Source organism: Octodon degus, unplaced genomic scaffold (genome assembly GCF_000260255.1).
Source record: "Octodon degus isolate 3935 unplaced genomic scaffold, OctDeg1.0 scaffold00185, whole genome shotgun sequence".
NCBI lineage: Eukaryota > Metazoa > Chordata > Mammalia > Rodentia > Octodontidae > Octodon > Octodon degus.
The window spans coordinates 4,273,744-4,300,075 of NW_004524761.1; the positions used below are offsets into that span (position 1 = coordinate 4,273,744).

General features: G+C 43.0%; 4 protein-coding genes across 4 annotated transcripts in view; all 4 read right to left on the reverse strand.

Moving 5' to 3' along the window:
* The window catches only part of LOC101567972 (protocadherin gamma-B2), a 7,758-nt gene extending 7,377 nt beyond the window's left edge, over positions 1 to 381 (reverse strand). Inside the window, 1 exon segment of the mRNA XM_012517502.2 lies at positions 21 to 381. Coding sequence (XP_012372956.1) covers positions 21 to 228 — 208 coding nt within the window. The 5' untranslated portion in view covers positions 229 to 381.
* A 3,067-nt stretch (positions 382 to 3,448) lies between these two features.
* LOC105743910 (protocadherin gamma-B1-like) lies at positions 3,449 to 6,041 on the reverse strand. Its single transcript, XM_012517503.2, is given in 2 exon segments — positions 3,449 to 4,797; positions 4,936 to 6,041. Coding segments are annotated over 2 exon segments (2,439 nt in total). The 3' UTR covers positions 3,449 to 3,464.
* A 214-nt stretch (positions 6,042 to 6,255) lies between these two features.
* Positions 6,256 to 17,181, reverse strand: LOC101568369. The gene is given in 3 exon segments (XM_012517504.2): positions 6,256 to 6,581; positions 9,251 to 11,923; positions 14,344 to 17,181. Coding segments are annotated over 3 exon segments (5,136 nt in total). The 5' UTR covers positions 16,765 to 17,181; the 3' UTR covers positions 6,256 to 6,539.
* Positions 17,182 to 23,074: 5,893 nt separating this feature from the next.
* Positions 23,075 to 25,757, reverse strand: LOC101568783 (protocadherin gamma-A1). Its single transcript, XM_012517505.2, has one exon. The coding sequence runs from the start codon at positions 25,570 to 25,572 to the stop codon at positions 23,140 to 23,142; it is 2,433 nt and encodes an 810-aa protein (XP_012372959.1). The 5' UTR covers positions 25,573 to 25,757; the 3' UTR covers positions 23,075 to 23,139.
* Positions 25,758 to 26,332: the final 575 nt, after the last annotated feature.

The window sequence follows — 26,332 nt, forward strand, 5'->3', positions numbered from 1 at the left end:
AGCAAAGAGCTGGGTCTTACCTCTGGAGACGATGCGGACTCCGCGCTCAGCCAGCTTCTGGGGCTCCAGCCCCAGGTCCTTGGCGATGCTGCCCACCACAGAGCCTTTCTCCAGCTCCTCGGGCACCGAGTAGCAGATCTGTTCTGCCCGGGTTTCCCACAGAGTCCGGAGGAGTATGCAGATGCAGAGCAGTGCTTTGTAGCCTGGTGAGTGAAGAGGAGCCGCCATTGCCTTCCCGCTGCGGATATCCCGAGCTGGGGTGTTTCTCCGTGGAGCCCCAAGGAGCCCTATGACCGCTGTGTTCCCTAATGATGTTCTTTGGCCATAGGATGCTGGCACTCACGGGGATCCAGGCTGAAGCTTTCCTAAAGCCCCAGAACCAGTGGCTTTGTTCTGCAGAAATCTCGTTCTGATATTTCTGGTTGTCTTTTCCCCCGGATTGGTGAACAGCGACGCTCAGAGTCCTAACCTGTTATTGCAACGTGTTCTTTTTACATACCTTTTACGTGCCCATTCCTATTTTTCCCTAATAGAGTAAAACTCAAAATCCCGTTGTTTAATTTCTTCGTTTAACTTGCAGTGAAAATCCAGGAATGATCCAATTTTCCGTGTATGATAAAATGTAAAGTATTTCTCAGGATTGTGGTGATTTTTGGCACTTTTTTTGCTTCCTTCCGTTTTTCATTGTTAACACCCGTAGCCTTCTGCTTTTCGGTGTGTGTTGTGTGTTGTGTGTGTAGCACATCATTTTCTCCCGGGACAAGATGGAACTTAAAGGGTAGAGGAAAATGATCAGTGAAATATCAGTAGTGGTCCTTTAGCTTGGAAGTCCAGCTGTGGTGCTCACCCATGAAGAGATGTTTCTTTTCCTGCATTCATCCTTTAGAATCTGGGGCAAATTTTCAATTCGTTTACAACAAGATAGTTGTAGTTCAATGGATAGTCTTACCTTTCTGTAAAATAGGCTTGGCAAGAATGATTTGGAACTTCGGGAGAAAATTTGCTGATGAATTTTGTGTACAGCAGATTCTAACCCACGAGATATGCCTGTGATTATTTGCTTAACAGTGTATCTTTACAGTAGCAATTTCCCCAAAATAGGTACTGAATATTTTCAACAGTATTTTTAGTGTTTAATGAATCAAGTACAATGAAATGCAAGCCTCAAGCAATGGGTAAGAGGCACTAGGCTGAAGTACTATAAACAGCTGACAGTATTTCAGTGTCTTTATAAATGTATCAAACACCTCCTGTAGTTTTATTTAACAATCACATGTGGTGTCATTTTACCATTATTTTGATTTCCTTTCTCTTTTTTTTGAGACAGGGTCTTTCTATGTAGTCCAAGGTTTCTTGAACTCATGGTAATCCTGTTGTCTGAATCTCCCAAATGGTGGGATTATAGTTCTATACCATCATGTCTGGCTATTTTGATTTCTTTAGTTTTGGTTTTAGAAATTTCCAGTAAAAGGAAATATTTGTCTATGCACTGTTATTGAATGTACAGTGTTTTTTCAGTGCTGGGGATAACTCTGGTCCTCATGCATGCTAGGGAAATGCTGTACCATTGAGATACATCCAAAATCTCCTCATAGCTTTCCTGAGAATAGCCATTTCAGAAATTTGGATAGAAAGCAGTAAGTCCCTAGTGTTGTATGTTACTCCTCATTTGGCAATTAGATTATAGAGTTGTGTTAAATTTTAAGGAGACATAAAAGTTTATTATCTATATAGAAATTTTACATCTTCAGATTTTCAGAGTGGACTAACGATTTTATTTCACAGTCCTTAAAAGAGTCACTACTAGTGAGTTGAACATTTCAGTGAGGTATTGTGAAAATGAATTGGATGATATGAATGAAAATCTCACAGTATTCACACATTTGATTTTTCAAAAGTCTATACTAAAGAAAGAAGAAATATAGGAAATTTTCTATAAACAAAATGTTCATTACATTACTTGTTATAACAGTAACAAGAACATAAATAACTAAAGGCTGGTTATGAAATTTATGGAATATACTGGAGTAAAATTTTGAGGGAATTGTGGGATCCAAAGTTAGTGACAGCTCTTTCCCATCTTGCAAGATGGCGGGTGAAAAAACTGAGAAGCCAGACACTAAAGAGAAGAAACCTGAAGCCCAGAAGGCTTCTGCCAGTGGCACTGGTAAAAAGGGTAAGGTGAAGAAGGCAAAAAAGTCCAAGAAGGGGCAGCCCCACTGCAGCCGAAATCCTGTCCTAGTTAGAGGAATTGGTAGATACTCCCGATCTGCCATGTATTCCAGAAAGGCTTTGTACAAGAGAAAGTACACAGCTGCTAAATCAAAGGTTGAGAAGAAAAAGGAGAAAGTTCTTGCTACCATCACAAAACCGGTCGGTGGGGACAAGAATGGAGGTAGCCGGGTGGTTAAGCTTCGAAAAATGCCTAGGTACTACCCTACTGAAGATGTGCCCCGAAAGCTCTTGAGCCATGGCAAGAAACCCTTCAGTCAGCATGTGCGGAAACTTCGAGCTAGCATCACTCCTGGCACCATCTTGATCATCCTCACCGGGCGTCACAGAGGCAAGAGAGTGGTCTTCCTGAAGCAGTTGGAGAGTGGCTTGCTACTTGTGACTGGGCCTCTGAGCCTTAATCGTGTTCCTCTACGAAGAACACACCAGAAATTTGTCATTGCCACCTCTACAAAAATTGACATCAGCAAAGTGAAAATCCCCAAACACCTCACTGATGCTTACTTTAAGAAGAAGAAGCTGCGGAAGCCCAGACACCAGGAGGGCGAGATCTTCGACACCGAGAAAGAGAGATACCAGATTTCAGAGCAGCGCAAGGTGGATCAGAAAGCGGTGGACTCACAGATTTTGGCAAAAATCAAAGGTGTTCCTCAGCTCCGGGGCTACCTGCGATCCGTTTTTGCTCTGACAAATGGAATTTACCCTCATAAATTAGTGTTCTAAATTTCTTACTAAGAACCTAATTAAATACCTGATACATTTTCAAAAAAAAAAAAAAACAAAGTTAGTGACAATGCAAAATTTGAGTTTTTGCTACTTATAATAAGAAAAGTAAGTGTTAAGAGGCTTAGTCATGGTAGGCTTGTGCTAAGCAAAGGTATCTGCAGTAAAAAAGACAACTACAAATAAAATTTATGAAGAGGAACACATATTTTAAGTTGTACATGTAAGAGGCAAATATATGATTACCTGAAAAAATAGTGTCACTTGAAAAAAGCATACTGGTATTATCAGAAAAGTTCACATCCAAATATCATTCTTTCTAGCAAGCCTTGCCAACCATACAGAATGCCAACAGTAAAAACCAAAAATTAGTAAGCAGGTAATTTCGAAGAGGACAGAGTGAATTTCCACCATCCAAGAAGCCCCCATCCCAGTTCCCATCATTTGAAGCATGGAAAACATTCAAAGTTAGTTATGCTTGATTGAGAAGCGAATGAAATATGTAAAATTCAAACTGGATTGCATATACTTACGTGGGAGGAAAACGAAAAGTCACAAACTAATTTGGGATCTTCATTACTGGCACATGTGACAGCACAAGGATCATCACACTGGAGATCCTGAGAGGGAGCCACCTGTGGTGTCACGTTCAGAAAATTAAACTCTGTCTTTGAAGAATGGGAGGCAATGCACAGATTGTAGGAAAATGGCAGAGTTCTCTCAATGTAGTGAGAGGGAACCACTGGTCCAGACTTGGAGCTGAAGCCAGGCTGCAAACAGCTCCCTGGAGCTGCGCTGGAGGAGTGGAGCAGGCGCAAAGCAACCGCTAGAATCACAGCGAGGAGGAAGAGCACAGAGATCAAGGCCAAGGCCACCACCAGGTAAAACTGCAGCTCCTCCTGGGGGTCAGAGGGCACAGGCCCTTCGCTGAGGTCCGGCAAGACCTCTTGCAGGCTATCCACGAACATGATGTGCAACGTGGCTGTAGCCGAAAGAGGAGGCTGTCCTCCGTCACGCACCGCGACCAGCAGGTGGTGTCGGGCAGCGTCTTTATCGCCTAAGGCACGAGCGGTGCGCACCTCGCCAGTGCGCAGCCCCAGGCTGAAGAGCCCAGGGTCGCTGGCCTGAAGCACGTGGTAGGACAGCCACGCATTGTGTCCCGAGTCATCGTCCACAGCCACCACCTTGGTGACCAGGTAGCCGGGCTCGGCGGCGCGCGGCACCGTGTCGAAGAGCGCTGAGCCGTCGGGCCCCAGAGCGGGGTACAGCACCCGCGGAGCGTTGTCATTGCGGTCTCCCACCAGCACTTGCAGGCTCACGTTGGCGCTGAGCGCGGGCGAACCGTGGTCGCGGGCCTGCAGCGTGAGCTGGAAGGCGCGCAGCTGCTCGTGGTCAAAGGCGTGCTGCGCGAACACCACCCGGCTCTGTGCGCTCATAGACACGTAGGACAGAAGCGCTCTAGGCTCCAGGTTGCTGGCTACGATGGAGTAGGAGACTTAGCCGTTGGGTCCTAGATCAGTGCCAGAGGCTCTGACCTGAGCAATGGAAGCTCCGGGAGGATTGTTCTCTGCCACATGGGCCGTGTAGGAGGCCTGCTGGAAAACAGGTGCATTGTCGTTGATGTCAGTGATGTGCAGGGTGACTTTTGTCCTAGAGGAAAGGGATGGCTTTCCTTTATCAGTGGCTATAAGGGTAATGTTGTACTCCAAGGTCTCTTCCCGCTTTAGGGTCCTCTCAATTACTAGCTTGTAATAATTTTTAGAAGTGAATTCTAGTTTGAAGGGAACTTCTTCCTGGATATAGCACATCACCAGACCATTTTGCCCAGAGTCTCTATCACTTTTTTTTTAATTGACTATTTTATTTTTATTTTTTTTCAAAATTTTATTGAGAAACAGCAATGAGACAGTTTCAAATCAAATCAGTAGTACAGTTTCAATAACTAACACATTGCATATATTCTTCTTAGTGGTGTCTATCACTTTAATGAGGGCTATTATGGTTCCAAGGTCTGAGTCTTCTGGAATATGGTTAGAAAGGGATATGAATGTCACCTCTGGAGTGTTGTCATTCTCATCAACAAGTTCAATCTGAACATTACAGGGAGCCGTGTGCACTCCTCCATCCTTGGCTTCTATGCCCAAGATAAATCTACTCCTTTCTTCAAAGTCCAATGTGCCATTGGTTGTGATATCTCCTGTAGTTGGATTGAGATTGAAGAGGAGGCTAGTGCTTGCTGGGGCATCGAGGAAGGCATAGGTGATCTCTGCATTAACACCCTTATCCTGGTCTGTGGCCACCACCTGCAGTACAGAGGTACCTGGGGGCATGTTTTCTTGGAGAGTAACTCTATATATGTCTTGACTGAACATCGGAGCATTATCATTAGCATCAGTAACTTTGATCCAGATCTGCGTGGTGCTGCTTAGAGGTGGGTCCCCACCATCAATAGCAGTCAAGATTAAAAGATGAGAGCTCTGATGCTCCCTGTCTAAAGGTTTTTCCAGCAGTAATTCTGGGTATTTACTTCCATCAGGGCCTTCCTTTGTCAACAGAGAGAAATATGGATTGGGGTTGATGGTGTATATCTTTAGTGAGTTACTTTCTACATCTGCATCTTGTGCAGAATCCAGAGGGAATTTTACTCCTGGTAAGGCTGACTCACAGATTTCTAATTCAGTGCTTTTTGCAATGAAATGTAGTATGTTATCATTAATATCTTGGATCACAACAATCACATGGAAAATGTTCATTGGATTTTCAGTGACTGATTCAAATTCTAGTGCACATTCAGACTTGCCCCCACAAATCTTCTCTCTGTCTATCCTGCCACTCACCAACAAGTCTCCACTCTCCACACTCATGTTGAAATAATCCTCTGCACTAACCCGCAGCTTTTGAGCAGGCAACTCCTGGACACTGAGCCCAAGATCCTTGGCGAGGTTCCCCACCTGAGAGCCCTTGGCCAGCTCCTCCGGAATGGAGTAGAGGATCGGCTGGGAGATGGCCCCACAAAACAAAGAAAGCAGGAGGGGAAACAGTACCTGATTTTTCATTGTTTCAGCTTCTCTGGAGCTTCTCTGCATTTCTTTCTCTCTCCAGGGAGTTTTGTTTCAAAGTTTCTCTGGCATTGTTTTTAAAGTCAATGAGAGTACTCTTAAATTTTGTGATTTGAGGGTATCATTTGTTTCTTAGGTGTTTAAGGGTGCAGAGGAGCACCCGATTCTGATATATGCCCGATAAGGGAAGAAAGCACTGACTAGCCTCTTCCTGCAGAACTGAAAACACTTCTCTTCCCTTTGGTCAACAGCGGTGCCCAGAGGTTGTCTTGGAAAACTTTGGACTTCCCAGCTATTTATCCTTATTGTGCAAACTTGATCTTGCTACTTTGTCTTTTGATTTGCTTGAAAGAATCAGATATTTGCATTTTCCCATAAATTTGACATTTTTTTGTCATAATCTCATAAACATCTTCATCATTTGCATTCTTCTTTTTCATATCCTGAGGTATAATTATTTTTTTCAGTTTTGGGGCAAAAATATCTTCCAGTGGTATTTCTATCTTCTGTATGGTATTTATAAATTCAGGCATGACTGATGAATCCAAATAAGTGAACAGACTTTCCCTATTTTTTTCCCATAATTTTATTGAGAAACAAATAGCAATGAGACAGTTTCAAACCAAATTGGTAGGACAGTTTCAATAATTAACACATTGCATACATTCTTCCTAGTGGTTAATTGCTGTACAAGATGCAGACTTGATATCCTATTTACAAACACCATTAGAACAAATCCCTCTATTCATTAAGAGAATGTAACTACATATCTATCCTAATCACTTTGAATACACAGATACAAAATGGACATTCATCTGTATCCCCTTTTTTTTATTAAGTTCCATTATTTAAATATTATGGGTGTGTACACTCAGCAAAATATCTAAAAGAGTTCAGAGGTCCATAATAGTATTGGGTCTTCCGTTTCACTGGCAATGTCAGAAACTGTTGGCCTAAGTCCCCTACAGCTCAACATAACAGCATGGCTTTACTTCTTCTACTTTGTTTTTATACTTTTCTGCTGGATGGTTAAGACCAAGGTAAAGCAGGACCTATGCAACAAGAGTTGTAGCTTTTGGGTCTGATAAGGTCAGTGAAATCCCCTCAGGATTTATCCTGAGATCCTGTACCTCAGATTGTAGAATCTTTGTCAGTTTCATCCATGTGGATGAGTCACAGCCATTGCTTGGCCAATGTGCTCTCTGTGAAAGCCTGAGAGAATATTTTCTCTACATGTGACTCTCCTTAGGCACACTCTACATCATCGATCACTTTCCCCTTTAGCCCCAAAATCTCCTTGATCAGAAAATTTGGGACACTACCGAGGTACATGATGTTACAGTACAAGTTCTCATATGTCCTGAGTCTTAGTTGACCTTGGAAGGCTAGGGCCAAAATGTTAGCTTTCCTTGCGGCCCTCCTTTTTCTCTAATTTTGGTCTGCAAACTTAGGTTGTTAACCATCCAGAAGACAAGCTTATTGTTATTACCATACAACGTAGGCTATTAAGCTTAACCTCACTATCTGTCTGAATATCAAACATCTTAGGCATAACATGGAACAGGTAATTTTAATCAAATATTGATATGCTGAACTTTAAGTCCCGGGCCTGGGCTAGGACTGGGTCTCTCCCTATTTTTAAAAGTGAAATATGATTCTTTCTTCAAATTCACTGGAATAACTTCCCTTATTTAGGATTTAAAATTCTCCATATACACTATATGTAGTCTTTACCATAAAAAAGGAAGAAGTCAAGGCTCTGAAATTATTTTAGTGTGTTGCTTTTCTTTATAAAACATAATATCCCAAGCTCAATAGAACAGACTCGAATCTTTCATTAAAGGGATAAACTTACTATTTGGACACATATGCTTTTATAATACTGAAATTTGTGTACGCCATATTTATTTTTATGAAACCAGTGCTTTCTTTCTATAGGAATATAATTGGAACTTGATAATTGCAATTACCAGCTTCAATGAATTTATACCATTAATGAATCAAATGAGTTTGACTTGATCACTGGTAAATATTGGAGAGATGTTGAGAGTTCTTAGACATTTTAAAAACTCATCCTGGTCTTGGGTACTCAAGCAAACAAATCTTTTTATCTCAGGAGCACTACCAAGTTAGATGCAGTTGGTTTGATTTCATCCCCTAAAGTTCATCATGTATTGGAAACCACATGTTAAAATATTAAGAAATGGGACTTTGGGGAGAGGATCATGAGCATCCTGCCTTCATTAATGAATTGATCTGTGAATGAATTACACACTGAGTAACTTTGCTGTAAAAGTAGCTGTCTCTGACTCATTTTTTGCTTTGTCATGTGATGTTCTCTGTCACGTATGATCCTGCAATAGTGCACTTCTAGATGCTGACTAGATACCACACTCTCGGACTTCCTGGCCTCCAGAGCCACTGGCTAAATAAACCTCTTTCCCTCTCAAGGGGCAATAAACACCACCCCAAGACTCATAATGGCATAGTCAAGTGAACCTTCTACCTTCAAGCAAAAGTTTGAAATTAATTAGAACACACACACACACACACATACACACACACTCTTTATGCACTAAAGGTTAAACTAATTGCCTAATGTCTTTATATACAATTTTTATGTCTTTTAAATGAAGAGTGTGTGGTCTGGTTTGGAAGGAGAGCATAAAGCATCTTGTATTTATACATATTTGCAACTTGTTCATATAATGCAATACAGGGTAGGTAGGCAGGAGTGAGAAAATTCATATCACAGGGATTTGAAATGTAAAAGGTGTGGCTACGGGTGTAGCTCAGGAGTAGAGTACATGCTTAGCTTGCACCAAGGCACTATGTTTAGTCCTCAGTGCCAAAGCAAAATTGTAAAAAGCCTATTCATCACAAGAAACTAGATCAGTGTTGGAAAAACCTCAGGGTTCTTCTCTTATAGTTACTGCAAGATGCAAATAGAAGGAACAGCCATAATTTCAAAAAGATCTGGATATCCTCACAACAGCAATTACTCCCTTTCTTCTCGAAGAGAGGTACGGTAACCTTACATAATGTTTTCACAGAACTAGCTACCTAGGCCCACAACTGGCATAACCAAGCTAGGAAATTCAGAGAGAGGAATAAATATTTATACAACAGAACTAAAGACAACTTCATTACTTTATTTCTCAAATAAACATGTGTTAAACTCTATAATAATCACCTTGGTATACTCCTCATAACATTCAAAAAGAGAAATAACTTACCTCAAGTAGCTTAGGATCCCCCTTTGTTTCAAGCAGATCTTGAGACACCAAAAGAGGTTCGCTTTTCTCACAGCTATCCTGGCTGATGAGGGTGTCCGCATAATTTGGTTGCGGAAAGATGAGATGGCTCTTTCTTGAATCTGAGGTGAGTGACACCTCGTGGGAGTAAGTCTGCAGGGAAGCGCGCACCCCGTCCACGCCCACAAAATGTGACGCCGGCGCGCCAGCCAATCCGTTGCTCGAAGCCCGAAGCAGGCGAGTAGAGTGCCAGCGCCGAAGCCTGAGCGCCAGCAACACGATGACAAAAGCCAGGAAAACACAGGAGACAGCAGCCACGGCCACCACCAGGTAGAGCGTGAGGTCTGAATCACTGGGGTCTGCGGGGGTCCTGGCGCTGCCCAGGTCTGTCAGGACATCCGGGATGCTGTCAGCCACAGCGATGGTGAGAGTGACAGTGGCAGAGAGAGGGGGCTGGCCATGGTCCTGCACAGCCACCACCAGGCTCTGTTTGAGGGCATCTCTGTCCAGCAGGGCTCTTGCTGTGCACACTTCTCCTGTGTGTAGCCCAACAGAGAAGAGCCCTGGCTCGCTGGCCTTGAGCAGGTGATAGGACAGCCAGGCATTCTGTCCTGAGTCTCTGTCTACTGCCACCACCTTGGTCACCAGGTATCCAGGTTCTGCAGAGCGAGGTGCCAGCTCCACACCAGTGGAACCATCTGTTGGGAGCATTGGATATAAGATTTCAGGCATGTTGTCATTCTGGTCTAATACAAACAGGTTCATTGACACATTGGTGCTGAGTGAAGGATTCCCACTGTCACTGGCTGTCACCAATAACTGCAGGTCTCTAAATTCTTCATAGTCAAAAGAACGCAGTGCATATAGAACACCAGTGTTAGAGTTGATGGTGATGTAGGAGGACAATGGTGCCCCTTTGTGGGTGTCCTCAGTCAGTGAATACATGATTCGGGCATTGTTTTCACTGTCTGGGTCCTGGGCAGTCACTGCGAAGATGGAGGCTCCTCTAGGGTTATTTTCAGGAATGTAGGCAGAGTAGGAAGCATCAGAGAAGGCAGGAGGGTTGTCATTGATATCTGCTACCTGTAGAGTAATGTGCGTTTCTGTGGACAGAGGTGGATCTCCCCCATCTGTGGCTCGCAGAGTGATGTTATATTCAGATACTTGTTCTCGGTCTAGCGATTCTGCTGTCACTAAGCGGTAATACTGGTCTATTGATTTTTCTAAGTTAAAAGGCAAATTTCCTAGAACAAAAACTGTGACTTGTCCATTCTGCCCAGAGTCTCGGTCATGCACATTGATAAGAGCAATTTCTCTACCAGCAGTCACCTCTTCAGGGACTGAGCCTGTGAGGGAAGTGACTGTAACCTCTGGGACATTGTCATTCACATCCAGCACTGTGACTAGAATCTTGGCTCTGGAAAGAAGACCTGGGCCATCTTGTGCTTCAATTTTTATTTCATAGAACATTGAATCCTCATAATCTAGGCTTTTTAACAACGACACATCTCCAGTCACTGAGTTGAGATTGAAAATCTGAGCAATTTTGCCAGGCATTCTATCTAGGACATAGGTCACTTGAGCATTGAATCCCTCATCAGGGTCAGTGGCATTCACTGTGACCAGCTTCATGCCCACTGGCACATTCTCCTGGACACTTACGTAGTATTCAGGCTGAGTAAACACTGGGGGGTTATCATTTGCATCCAGAACTATCACTTGGATGCCCAAGTTGCCAGAGCGGACAGGGTCACCCCCATCAGAGGCAGTGAGGCCCAGCTGATGGACTTCTTTGTTCTCACGGTCCAGGGCTTGCTCCAGCACCAGTTCTGGGTACGTGGTCCCGTCAGAGACGCTGCTGCCAGCCAGGGAGAAGTACTCACTGGGGCTGAGCTCATACTCCTGCAGGGAATTCACGCCCACATCTGGGTCAAATGCAGTTTTAAGTGGAAATCGGGTCCCGGGAACTGTTAGCTCACTAATTTTTACTTCCAATTCCTCTGTTAGAAAATTAGGAGCATTATCATTAATATCTTTAATTTCTACTTCTACTTCAAAAATTTTCAATTTGTCCTCAACCAGGACGTTAAATTTGACTGTGCACCGCGCGCTCTGGGCGCACAGCTCCTCCCGGTCTATCCTGCCCGCGGTGACCAAGCTGCCGCTGCGCGGGTTCAGAGAGAAAAGCTGCGCCCTACCTCTGGAGACGATGCGGACTCCGCGCTCCGCCAGCTCGTGGGGCTCCAGCTCCAGGTCCCTGGCGATGCTGCCCACGAAGGAGCCCTTCTCCAGCTCTTCAGGCACGGAGTAGCGGATCTGCCCAGATCCTGTTTCACACAGCGTCCCCAGGAGCGCGCACAGCAGAGCAAGCCCTGCGCTGTTTCGGAATCTCAGGCAATGGATCATGTCTTTTTTGGTAAATTATTTTCTCTGAGTTCGGTTCCAGTTTTCCACAAAGGACTCCAATCTTATTTTCCTCAAAGAATTAAGTCTTTCACAGGTCACAGAGCTGGCTGATTTTTGGAGTGAGCTTGCTGGCCTCCCGGAATCGCCTCGGACTGATTTGTTGGTTCTTTGCGTTTTAAGAGAAAGGAAATGGTGGATCCGGTCCCTCAGCGCGTTTTCTCCTTGATGGTCAACAGCGACACCCAGGGGCTTAACCGTTTACTGCATACACTCAGACAAGCTAGTTTACTAACATCTGAAATCTTTTTTGTCAGACGTAAAGGAACTGGTACTGATTTCACATAATTGAATTGGTATATATTGTGATTTCAAATTATCTCCATTGGTAACTCACACCCTAACGTTAACTCCACCGATATTGCTTCAAACTTGGTAGAGTTATCATTACCAAATACTCCATATATGAACCACACAGAAATACCAAATGTATTTATAGATTATAATTCTTTAAGTTTGCCCATGACAGCCTGACATTTTAGTTTCAGCATTTGTCCTTTAACTAACTGATTAAACAAGTACATAATTCGGTGTCACGTTATATGTTTGGGTATTTAAGGCGAACAGTGTAGAGACAACCACATCCATCACAACAATGATGCAGATTCAACAGCAAACAGGAAATTACAGTGCATCAAGGTAACCACTATAATAGGAAAGCCAAAGGGATGGGAAGCCGCCGTTCTGCCCTGAGGTCAGCAAAGGGCTCCCCAGGAAACGTAAGGGGGTGGTCAGGGAAAAGGCCGGCTGTGACAGAATACCATGGCAGTATCTAGATGTGAGGCCGAAATCACAGAGCTTCAGGGTACCGACAGGAATTTACTTTACCTAGGTCAAGAGTGTGAAGATGATTTTTTAAAGCTACAACTGAAACTAGTAGAGGGTTTTTTTGTTGCAAATCATTTTGTCTGTATGATTTTCTTCAAGCACAGAAGTAGAAGTGCAATATATAGTATTTGTCATTTCAGTCATGAAGTGTTGCATACCCAACAATCAGGTATTTATTCTTATGGAATTAGCATGTACGCTAAAAGGGATTGCATATTTACTTTTCTCTATTCATACTTTTTTACTTAAGAGAAAATATATTATGACACAATATTTCATAGTGAGTTCCAATTTCACCTCAGAGAAAGCTATGTGATAATAATAAGCACAACAGAATAAATTTTCTCGAAAGTTCACTTATCCAATACTCTCATACCTAATAAAGCACAGCTCCTTGAAGTATGTGATATTATTAAACACAAGGCTCAATTACTACATGATTACTTCCAACTCAAAATAAAAATTATCAAATGATAAAATAAAAATTATCCCAGCACACAGAATACTAGTATTCATTGTCCTCCATTGTTAAATATATGACCAACATACTGAAAACAAGATGGGAAGAGGACTAGGAGAGAGACTGTGGTTGCGAGAGGGAATAGGGGTGACTAGAGAGTGGGGAACATTCTAAGCACCTGATATGAATAGGAAAACTTGAGAAGAAGATGTATAAAGAGGATCTTTAGGAGAAATTATATGAAATGGTCTCTGCACCCCTTCCATCTTTTCATTAAGCAAACTTACATGATTATATACAGAACATTATTTTTAAAGATAAAGGTAATATGATTCCCAGACACAAGAAAAATTTAAAAAATACAGCCAAAAGAAAACTGTGTAGTATTACTTTACCAGTTTTTATAGGGCAAGTGATGAAAGTCAGTTCTTCAAAGAACACAGTATGACTTTATTGTGATTTATAACAAAGCATCAACACCATGAAACACCATGAAACACCTTCCTGAAACTCTGTAATGAACACATATTGCAGCTCAGGGATGGGATACTCAGGCTCTGGGTTCAATCTAGAATGCTTGTTCACACATGTGTGTGCACACGCACAGTGATTGCCTAGACGGTATGCGCAAAGCTCTATGGTTAATTCCAATTATTGAAAAAATTTGAATATTTAAATATTTAATCTTTTTAATATGGATTCACATGCAAATTAAGGAAGATGAAAACCATTATGAAACTACAGGAAAAAATATTAAGAGCAAGTGAGAAAGAACTAATTCACTAAAATGTTTTAACTTTCACAACAGATTCAAATATAAAGCAAAATGTCTTACATTTTAAAGGAAGAAGAAACCTGGGTAAATATATAAGTGCTGGGGACTGAACACAGGGCCTCATGCATGCTAGCTAAGCACTCTATCATGCTAGCCAAGCACTCTACATCCACATTCCCAGTCTTCATATTTTTAAGACAGAAAGAATTGTTGATCCATACAGATGAGATGGTTTGCCTAGGGGTAGAAAATAAAGGATTAGAAACACACTCGAATACCTAAGCTCTTTTGAGAATCTAAATATAGTATTTATCTGCTAACTTCCTCTGTATGCTCCTTATGCAATGATTCTTGCACCTCTCATCTTTTACAGACGAGAAACACGTAAAGTTATCTAGATGTAATTTGTCAGGGTTCAATTCCTTAACATTGAATATATCCTCAAGGAAATAAGAGAAATAAAATAAATAGTAAACAGAGAAACTAACTAGATAGCTAGATTTATTTTAGCAAAATACATAAAACACATATTGTGAAAATCCATTTTACCTGGGCTGGTTCTTCTCCTTTGGCATTGAGTAGAGGCTGAGGTGCAGGTAGGAAATCCTTTTGCTCACAGCTCTCCTGGCTGATGAGGGTGTCAGCATAGTTGGGTTGGGGAAAAATAATGTGGCTCTTCCGTGAGCCTGAGGTGAGTGAGACCTCATGAGAATAGGTCTTCAGGAAAGCCTGCAGTCCATCCACACCTACAAAGTGCGAGGGGGGCATGCCAGCCAGCTCACCTCCTGTAGCTCGAAGCAGGCGTGATGCATGCCAGCGCCGAAGCCTGAGCACCAGCAGCACGATGACAAAGGCCAGGAAAACACAGGAGACAGCAGCCACAGCCACCACCAGGTAGAGTGTGAGGTCAGAATCATCGGGGTGAGCGGGGGTCCTGATGCTGCCCAGGTCTGCCAGGACATCGGGGATGCTGTCAGCCACAGCTATGGTGACTGTGACAGTGGCAGAGAGAGGGGGCCGGCCATGGTCCTGAACGGCCACTATCAGGCTCTGCTTGAGTGCATCCTTATCCAGCAGGGTTCTTGCAGTGCGTATCTCACCTGTGTGCAACCCCACAGAGAAAAGCCCTGGCTCACTGGCTTTAAGTAGCCGGTAGGACAGCCAGGAATTCTGTCCGGAGTCTCTATCCACTGCCACCACCTTGGTTACCAGGTATCCAGGCTCTGCTGAGCGAGGTGCCAGCTCCACACCTGTGGAACCGTCTGCTGGGAGGGTGGGGTACAGAACCTCAGGTGCATTGTCATTCTGATCCACTAAGAAGAGGCTCAATGACACGTTGCTGCTGAGTGGAGGGTTCCCGCTGTCCAGCGCTATTACCTGCAGCTGCAGGTCTTGGAACTGCTCATAATCAAAGGACCGAAGAGCATAGAGGACTCCAGTGTCAGAGTTGATAGAGATGTAAGAGGACAGGGGCGCTCCTTGAAGGATGCCTTCGGCCAGAGAGTAAGTTACCTGGGCGTTGTCCTCACTGTCCGGATCATGGGCCATCACTGAAAAGATGGAGGCACCTCTGGGGTTGTTTTCAGGAACAAAGGCGGAGTAGAATGCACGGGGGAACGCTGGTGGGTTATCATTTATGTCTGTCACCTGCAGCAAAATGTGAGCATCTGTGGACAGAGACGGATTCCCTCCATCTGCAGCAGTGATTGTGATGTTGTAAAAGGAAAACTGTTCTCTGTCAAGGGCTGTGGTTGTAACCAGTCGGTGGTAATTGTCCACTGAACTTTCCAGCTTGAAGGGAAGTTTCTCGGGGAGAGAACAGGTGATAAAAGCATTCTGCCCAGAGTCTCTGTCGTGTACGTTGAAAAGTGCAATTACGGTTCCTGGAGGAGAGTCTTCAGGAACTGAGCTAGTAGCAGATGTCATGTAAAATTCCGGGGCATTGTCATTCACATCCAGAACCGTGACAACCACTTTTGTTCTGGTCAGAAGGCCTGGACCATCTTGAGCTTCAATATCAATTTCATGGAATTTGGCATCCTCGTAATCTAGGCTTCTCAGGATTGTTAAGTCTCCAGAAGTTGACTTAAGCTCAAATACCTCGGAGGTCTGTCCAAGGGGCTTCTCTTGAAAGTATGCCACGTGAGCATTGAATCCCTCGTCTGCATCAGTGGCAGTCACCGTAAGTATTCGGGTGCCCACGGGCGTGTTCTCCGGAACACTTATACGGTACTCAGGCTGTGTGAAAACAGGAGGGTTATCGTTCACATCCAGGACCTTCACGCGGATGCGGCAGGTGCCGGATCGGACCAGTTCGCCCCCATCAGAAGCGACAAGGACGAGATGGTGAACAGCTTCTTCCTCGCGGTCCAGAGTGTGCTCTAGCACCAGCTCCGGGTACTTGTTCCCGTCAGCTCCACTTCGCATATCCAGGGAGAAGTGGTCATTTGGGTTGAGTTCATACTTCTGCAGAGAGTTCTTCCCTATGTCCGCATCATGAGCACTTTTAAGAGGAATCCGGAATCCTGGAGTAGTCGTTTCACTGATTTTTAGCTCCAGTTCATCTACTCCAAAACGAGGAGCATTGTCGTTAATATCTGTTATTTCCACCTCTACTGAATAAATAGTCAATTTATCTTCCAGTAGTACGTTAAAGTTCACCAGACACCGCGCGCTCTGGGCACACAGCTCCTCCCGGTCTATCCTGCCCGCGGTGACCAAGCTGCCGCTGCGCGGGTTGAGAGAGAAAAGCTGCGTCCTACCTCTGGAGACGATGCGGACGCCGCGCTCTGCCAGTGCCAGGGGCTCCCAACCCAAGTCTTTGGCTATATTGCCCACGGTGGAGCCTTTGTCGAGCTCCTCTGGCATAGAGTAGCGAATCTGCCCAGCTCCAGCTTCCCACAGGACCGCCAAAAGGAGCCACAGTAGAACTAGTCTTCTGCAGTGCAGCAGCTTTTGCAGAGTCGCCATTTCTCTTGTCCCGCGGGGTTTTCTCCAGGGCAATTTCCAGCTTTCAGTGAGGGAATTCCACTCTTTATTCCCCAAGAGCTGAGACGACCAGAATTCCGGGAACCAAGCCACTCTGGAGAGAACTGATGAACTGCTGGGCAGAATTTCTCTGCCACCCCGAAGTTTAAGGTCCAGATACCTAGCCCTTTGTGTTGCAGGAGCGGTAGCGACGTTTGTCTCGCTTTTCACTCCTTATGTGGTCAACAGCGACGCTCAGAGGCCCAGCCAGTTTCTGCACCCGCTCAGGCAAACCCAAGTCACTTCTTGTTTAGGATCACCTCAGACTTTTAAGTTGATTTAGAATCTTGAAGCTCTAAGACACTTAAGCAGCTCTTTTAAGGCAGGAATCTTTTAATTAGCATTGATAAGAACGGTGTGTAAATGTGACCTGGGTAGTAGTGCTATGAAAGCATTATTCAATGCTCAAGGCATTAAGCAATGACCTTACTCAAAACATTTTGTGTATTGAGACAAAAAAGATCAATTAGGAACATTAGCTACACTTTATTCTAAGGTTATATGCCTTGAACTTCTGTGCTCAAGGGCCTAGCATTATTTCCAAATCTGCGTTTAAATCATTGAAACGCAAGAAACTTAATTAACACATGATTGGGCTGATGTTGGAGATTAACACACTGAACCTGTTCTTGGGAGCTTGCAGTGTGGGAAAGTGAGTAGAAAAATAAATAAGGCACTAACATTGAGTATGATGGCTGCTGTGACATCTAGGAGGAACGCTAGGCATGTGGGGGACTATGTAGCAGGGGTATATGTGTTTGGGAGGCAGGAAAGGTTTTTCCAGGAAGTGAGTGGAGTTGAATCCTATCTGGTAGGGCTGGATCAATAAAGAGACAGGAGGAATGTTCTAGAAACTCAGAATGAGCACTTAGATGTGAGAACATGGAACATCATGGAAACCATCGATGGCCCTGTTAGACAAAGCTGGCTCATGAAGAGGATGAGGAATCCACATGAGGAGTCAATCCCTTGAAGTTGTTTGTGGTTGCTAAGTCCTTTCTCTGATGTTTAGGATTTCCCAAGGGTGCAATATATATTCTGCGGATGTCTTCTTACTTCTGCTTCATTTTCATGCACTTACCCATAGTATAATTATTTCAAATATAAATATATTTTGAAAAATTTCAAACATGCAGATGTATATAGAATATGATGAAACCAGTCTGTGTGCAGACCAACCTGACTTTATCAAATTTTAACATCGTGCCATATTTCAGTGAGATCAATTTTAAAACTTCTATTTTCAATAATTATAGACCTTCAGGCCAGGCATAGTGGTGCAAGCCTGTAATCCCAGCACTCAGGAGGCTGAGGCAAGAGAATTGCTGTGAGTTCAAGGCCAGTCTGGGCTACACAGTAATCTGAAGACCAGCCTGAATTACAAAGAGAGACCCTGTCTCAAACAAACAAAATAATTTTAGACTTTTAGAAAAGTTTAAAAAATACAAAGACTTTCCATATACATTTCTTGGTATCTGAGAGGGATTTGTTCCAGAGCTCTCACACATACCAAAATTTGAGGATTTTCAAGTCACATATTGGAATGGTGTATTTTCTTCGTATAAACCATGTACACCCTTCTGCATTCCATAACTCATCTCTCGGTTACATATGTTGCCTAATATAATGTAAATGTCATGTAGGTTTTTATTGGACCATAGAGGAATGACAAGAAAAGTATGTACATGTACAGTAGTGATACATTTTTTCCCAAACATTTTCAGCCTGATTCGTTGAATCCATAGATACGATACTCAAGGGTAGAAGAATCCACTGTACTGTTCATTGCATTGGCCAAAGATTGTGTTTTTATTCTCTCTCTTTCCTGGCCTAGAATATTTTTCAGATATGGTGCCCTTGTACTTTTAAATACTTCACTACATATTTCTTAAAATCAGTATCATTCTCTCATTAAAAATATAATAAAGTCAGCAAATTGGTATGACATAATTTTATCATCTAACCTACATATGTACAATTTGGTCATCATTACAATGATGACTTTTTAAAATTTATTTTGTACAGGGTCTCACTATGCAGCTCAGACTCAAGTGATCCTCCTGTTTTCAGCCTGCTCAGTGCTGGGATTATAGGCCTGCACCACCACACCTGGTCTCAATGGCTGGCTCAGCACCCCAAGGGTGGGGCAGGTGGGGCATATGGTATCAGAGATCAAACCCTGATTCCTGAGCTTGCCTAAGCAGGCAGTTAGTCCACTGAGCTACCTCACTGGTCCTACAATGATGACTTTTTATGGCAAAAGTAGGTATCAACATCTAGAATGTATTTAGTATTTATTATTTTTATCCATGTTTTTATTTTTAATTTTTATTTTCTCTTGAGGTGTTGGAAATTAAACCCAGTACCTTGCTATATGTTCTACTACTCAGCTATATCCATAGCCCATATATATATATTTAACTGAATATACATGCATCCATCTGTTTTTGTGAATTTAAAATTCACACAAATAGTAGTTGGCCACATTTATTCTGCACTGAACTCTTCTCAAAATTAGACTTTTGAGATTTATTTATGTTGAACATTTTGATGGTTATATAATATTTTGTGAAAATATCAAAATGTATTGCTCATATGACTGTACTAGGATAGTAGATTATTTCTTTCATTATTCTTTCTTTTCTTTTGATTTCATCCTCTTTTTTCATCCCCTCCCTCTCTTTGTTGCTGCAGATATCAAAGAATGAACCTTACTGGACATACCCCCTCCTTGGGTACACATTTCTCTAGGCCTACAATAGTAACTGGAAAATGGAATTGTCAGGTCAAATCCTATGTATACTTCTTTAGCTATCTTTTCTATATAATAAGCCTCCCCAGGTTTAATTGATCTAAAACACCATAATTTTATTTGTTCAATAACCTACTGTCTGGGTTGGGAACAGATGTTTCAGTTTTTCTGCTGGTCTTTCTTGTGGTTTTTCATATAATAACATCTGTGGACTGGGCTTATTCTCTGAGATTGCTGGGTAACTACACAGTGTCATGGCCTCTTCCTTAATAGTTTATTTTTAGTATTTTGAAATCTCAGCTTTATCTAAGCAATTAATTGGAACACAACATTATGCAATATAACAACACTGTGAAATTCCTATTATTTTGTTTAGTGAAATTCGGTATCATTTCTAATGTTTATTTTATTTTATTATTTTTTATTATCTTTAAAAATAGAAAAAGAAATCTTGACCTTATGATTAAGCACACATTGTCAGATATGCACATGACTGAGACTAAAATTTGTTGGGTTCTCGCTTGTGGAGACTGGGTCATGGGTTATTTTATAGTCTTCATTCATGTAGAAAGTGGCCATTCTATATTTGTTGTATATAATAAGATTCTGTATAGATTTATCACATTGAGTTTATAGGTTCTGTTGTTCAAGTCTCTATGTTAACTAGTTTTATGCCCATGAGATCTATTATTTCTTATGGAATAGTTTAAATTTTCTAGTAGTGTATCCCATCCCATTCCATTCCATTCCATCCCATCCCATCCATCCCATCCCATCCCATCCCATCCCATCCCATCCCATCCCATCCCATCCCATCCCATCCATCCTTTTCCATTTCTCCCCTCTCCTCCCCTTTCTTCCCTGCCCCATCCCTTCCCTTCCCTTTTTCCCACTACTTGAAATTGAACACAGAACCTTTGTACTGAGCTATATCCAGAACTCTTTCAATTTTTAAATTTTCATACAGGATCTCATTAATTTGATAAGTTGCCTAGATGGGAAACTTATATCCTTTTGATTATATGTACTTTTTATAATTAATTTTAAAGTTTACACTATTTGTTGCCTTACATACTAGTTTGTTATATTAATATTCCATGCTTTATTGTATGCATGGGCACATACATATCTTTAATTTCAATGTAATTTTATTTTAAGCCTGTGTCTTAAAATAAAATGTCATCAAAATGTCAATTAAAAACATCTTTTGTCTTTTTGAGACAAGGTTTCACTATCCAGTTCAGGTTGGCCTCAAATCACTTTGTAGCCCAAACTGGCCTTGAACTTACAGGATTACAGGCATGCGCCACCATACCCCACCTCAAACTGTCAATTTTAAAAGTCAAACAATTTGATAAAGTCTGTCTTGTATTTTATTTATTTATTTATTTATTTATTTATTTATTTATTTTTGTATTTTAGGGAAGGGTCTACAGGGTATCCAGGGTCTTACTACTAGGTCGGACTCAGTTATCTGCCTGTTTACAGCCTCCCAAGACCTGGGATTACAAGCAAGCACCACCACATCCAGTTTCAATTGATGTCTCAGCACACCCTGGGGACAGGGCTGGCAGGACCAGGGATTGAACCCCTGGCCCCTGTGCCTGCTTGCAGGCACTTCAATCCACTGGGCTATTTGGCCAGCCCAAGTCTGTCTTTTAATAGGAAAGCATGCCTCATCTTTTCATACACAGAAGAAAATTTTAAATTATGAGTTCAGAAAATCCAGAACTGAAGTTATTATTTGTAAGTATACTCTTTGTCCTAAGAAGAAAATAAAAATAAAAATCCAATAGACACATAACAACAATGAGAGTTTTTAAAAACCATCAGAACCCCCACCAGAGATTATCTTTAAAAATAATATAACAAAATTTCTCATTAGTCACACTAAATTCCTGAAGACGGTATATTTTGAAATTTTGGGTTATACATTCAAGTGGGAAAGCTTTGTTCTGCTTTCTAAAATCTGTTTTATTTCCTTTTTTTCTTTCCTCCTGAGTTCAGTACTTTTTTCCTTAACGGTTCTGAAATCATTTCCCTGTGACCCCAAGTCCCAGGCCATAACTGGAAAGGTGCCTTAATGGTGTGAGGCAGTGAGTGACATTCAGATACAGTGTCCATCTGAGCGTTTGGCCAAGTCCATCTCTCTCTTTTTGTTTGCAGCTTCCAAAGAAGTATGACTGCAAGAATTGGTAGGCAATATTTTTAAATGAAATCTTCCTTTCTTTCTTACCTAGATGATGGTTCTCATTGCTTCTTTTGGATTCAAGTAGTAAGCCCCACTCTGGCCCCTTATCTAGCATAATGCACTTTTATCTTTATTAAACCGCTGGAGCAAGCCCTTGATCTTCAGTTTCTGCTTCCATGGCTCTACACTGGTTAATCACTTTCTGGTCTATCTCATGTCTATTTGGAGATTTTCTTCTTTACTTCGCATCTACTTTCTTCTTTTCATATTTTTGAATTTCTAAGTTATTGAAGTAGAGTAAGTATGTATATCAAAGCATGGATTTCCTTATACTACATTTCTTGTTATGAAGAGTTAGCACTTTAAATGGGCTATATACCTAATGTTGTCCATTTTCATTACAAGTACACATAATGTACAAGTAAGGATGCTTCAGAACTATTATTCAGGTTGTACAGTAAATATTCTGTTGTGCATTTTCTCCCTTCATTTTATTTATTTTTTAATGTAATTGGTACAGGGTCTCACTATGTAGTTTGGATGCATGGTGATCCTCCTATCTTGAGCCTCCCCATTGCTGGGATTACATGTGTGCACCACCATGCCCGGTCTTGGTGGCTGGCTCAGCACACCTGGCAGGTGGGACCCCTGTGGCATGTGGCACTGGGCATTGAACCCTGGTCCCTGCCCTTGCCTAAGCAGGCACTTAGTTCACTGAGTTATCTTGCCTATTCTCCCTTCATTTGATAAGTTGCTTAAACAGTTATGTTGTCCAGTATGCACAAAATGTCTCCTATTAAAAGATTAAACAAAGAGCTAAGATGTTCAACAGTAAATTCAAATTACAGTTCTATAGATTTCTATAATTTATATTAGTACAACTAAAAATACTATTTTCTTCATCTCTTCAAATCTCCCCAAGAGAACAGCACAGTACCTGGGATCTATATTAAACTGAGATAAATTAGCAGGAATTGACAACTTAGGTAAACATGAAACTGGCTTTGGTCATACTGGCAGGGCTTTTCTGTCAAAATGTCTCTTTCAGAGAGGAGGGCAGTAAGCTCAGAATGGAATGATTTTGACAGAGGCAGGCAGAAAAGATTAGATACTGGATCTTGTTTCTAATCTAGTGTTTTTGTTTTCCCAAGAGTCAATAATGCTTCTTACATACACTTCATTCCAACCATCTATATTATGATTACAGGCTCCTTTCCAATGTAAGAAATATAAATAGGTAAGTATTCAGGCCTTATTAATTTTGTTTTCCAGAATTTCTAATATAAATCTATAAGGGGGTATGGAATAAAACTGTAATAAGTGAAAGCAAGCAAGTAAAAATCATGAATTATGTTTACATAAGTAGTTTATAAGTTCACAAGTTTACCTGAGAAAATGTTTCCTCTTTGTCCTTAAGTAAGGACTGTGGTGCTGACAGAAAATCTGTTTTTTCACAGCTCTCCTGGCTGATGAGGGTGTCCACATAGTTCGGTTGTGGGAAGATCAGGTGGCTCGTCCTCGAGTCCGAAGTGAGCGAGAGCTCATGGGAGTAGGTCTGCAGGAGGGCTCGAACCCCATCCACGCCCACAAAATGCGGCGCAGGTGCGCTGGCTGCTGAGTCGCTGGAAGCCTGGAGCAGGCGCATTGAGTGCCAGCGCCGCAGCCTAAGCGCCAGCAGCACGATGACAAACGTCAGGAAGACACAAGAAACAGCAGCCACGGCCACCACCAGGTAGAGTGTAAGGTCTGAATCATCAGGGTCAGCGGGGGTCCTGACGCTGCCCAGATCTGCCAGGACTTCTGGGATGCTGTCAGCCACAGCTATGGTGAGAGTGACAGTGGCTGAGAGAGGGGGCTGGCCATGGTCCTGAACAGCCACCAGAAGGCTTTGCTTGAGGGCATCTCTGTCCATCAAGACCCTTGCTGTGCGCACCTCTCCGGTGTGCAGCCCCACGGAGAAAAGTCCTGGCTCACTGGCTTTGAGCAGGCGGTAGGACAGCCAGGCGTTCTGACCCGAATCTTTATCTACTGCCACCACTTTTGTCACCAGATATCCTGGCTCTGCTGAGCGGGGTGCAAGCTCCACACCTGTGGAACCATCGGTGGGGAGGGCAGGGTATAGGATCTCAGGGGCATTGTCATTCTGGTCCAGCACAAACAGATGCAGAGACACATTGCTGCTGAGTGATGGCACCCCGCTGTCACGGGCCATCACTCTCAGTCGCAAGTCCCAGAACAGCTCATAGTCAAAAGACCGCAATGCATAGAGGACACCAGTATCAGAGTTGATGGAGAGGTAAGAGGACAAGGGTGCTCCTTGATTGCTGTCCTCAACCAAAGAGTAAGTGATTTGGGCATTCTCACTGCTGTCGGCATCCTGGGCCATCACAGAGAAGATGGAGGCCCCTCTAGGGTTATTTTCAGGAATGTAGATGGAATAGGAATCCTGATGGAAAATGGGGGGGTTGTCATTGACATCTGTCACCAGCAGCGAAATGTGAGTTTGGGTAGATAGCATCGGAGTTCCTTGGTCTGCTGCTGTCACCGTGATATTGTACCCAGAAGTAAGTTCTCTGTCCAGTGTTCTTTCTGTTACTAATCGGTAATAATTATCAATCAACTTTTCTAATATGAAAGGTAGATTTCCAGGAATGGAACATGTGGTGTAGCCATTGTCTCCAGAATCCTGGTCATGGACACTGATTAGAGCAATTATGGCCCCAGGAGGAAAGTTTTCTGGAATGGCAGTGGTGACAGGGGTGATGATGACTTCGGGGGCATTGTCATTTACATCCAAAACTTTGATCATTGCCTTAGTCCTGGCCATGAGCCCAGCACCATCCTGAGCTTGAATTTCTAGTGTATACATTTTGTATTCTTCAAAATCCAGTGGTTCTTTATTTGATATTTCTCCTGTGTAAGAATCCAACTGAAACACCTGGGCCACTTTATGGTCCATATTGTGAAAAGAATATGTTACTTCCCCATTGGCTCCCTCATCTGGGTCTGTGGCATTCACTGTGAGCAGCAGGGTGCCCAGAGGGACGTTCTCTGGGATGCTCTTGTGGTACTCTGCTTGAGTAAATGCTGGAGGGTTATCATTCGCATCCACCACTTGAACACGAATTTGGAGAGTCCCTGACCGGACTGGGTTGCCACCATCAAATGCAGTCAGGACAAGGTAGTGAAAAGCTTCCTCTTCTCTGTCTAGGGGACTCTGCAGCACCATCTCTGGGGGTTGGAGTCTATCTGTTCCCTGTTGCACATCCAGGGAGAAATGAGGGTTGGAGCTGAGCTGGTACCCCTGCAGCGAATTCATGCCTACATCAAGGTCTTGCCCCAAAGGCAGAGAGATCCTGGTACCTGGAGGAGTTATTTCATTCATTTTAAATTCCAATTCTTCTAACTGGAATTGGGGAGTGTTGTCATTAATATCAATTATTTCCACTTCAACAGGAAAAAGCTTCATTTCATCCTCCACAAGGATGTTAAAGTTCACCAGACACCGCGCGCTCTGGGCGCACAGCTCCTCCCGGTCTATCCTGCCCGCTGTGACCAAGCTGCCGCTGCGCGGATTCAGAGAGAAAAGCTGCGTCCTACCTCTGGAGACGATGCGGATTCCGTGCTTCGCTAGCTCCAGGGGTTGTAGCCCCAGGTCCTTGCTGATGTCGCCCACGAAAGACCCCTTTTCAGTCTCTTCTGCCACTGAGTAGAACACACTCCCGGCCCTGGCTTCCAATAATAGCCCCAGAAAAAGGCACTGCAGCATCACTGCGTTGTAGCAGTTCAGCTTCACAGGAATCGCCATTGCTTTCCGGTCTCGTAGTTTTTCCCAGCTGATATCAAGGCTATCCTTTGTCTACTTTTCAGAGCCTATATTAGCTCAACTTTCAAGACTATTCCAGTGGCGACTCACCCACAAATAGTGTTTGGGCAGCCTCCGGTGGAAATTTTCTCAATCTAGCCGTAATGGAGGTCCTAAGAGGCACAAGGCTCCCCGCTCGGTTTTTTTTTTTTTAATTGTATGCTGTGTCCTATCGCCCAGACTGGTGAACAGCGGCGCCTAGAGTCCTAACCGGTTACTGCATTCCTAGAAAAACTTCACCTGATAGTTTATTGTCAAGGAACTAAGCATTTTACAGTATATGTATGGAAACAAGAAGCTGTGTTCATGTACTTAAAGGTATATAAAGTTCATTAAATTTATTTTTGTCTTTTTCAGACAGGGCTTTGCTGTGCAGTTCAGGCTGGCCTTGAACTCATTCTGTAGCCTAGACTGGCCTCAATCTCACAGATCCTCCTGCCTCAGCCTCGAATGCTGGGATCACAAGTGTGCGCCACTGCACCCACCTGTTTTTTTGAGACCACCTCACAGTGTACTTCAGGCTGGCCTTGAACTCACTATGGAGCCCAGGCTGGCTTTGAATTTACAGTGATCCTTCTGCCTCAGCCTCCCGAGTGCTGGGATTAGAGTGCTTGGATTAAAGACATGTTTGGCCACACCCAGCTATCATTACTAAATTTGAAATGCTAGAAAATCCCAGTATTTTCAAGCCAACTGCTCTCTC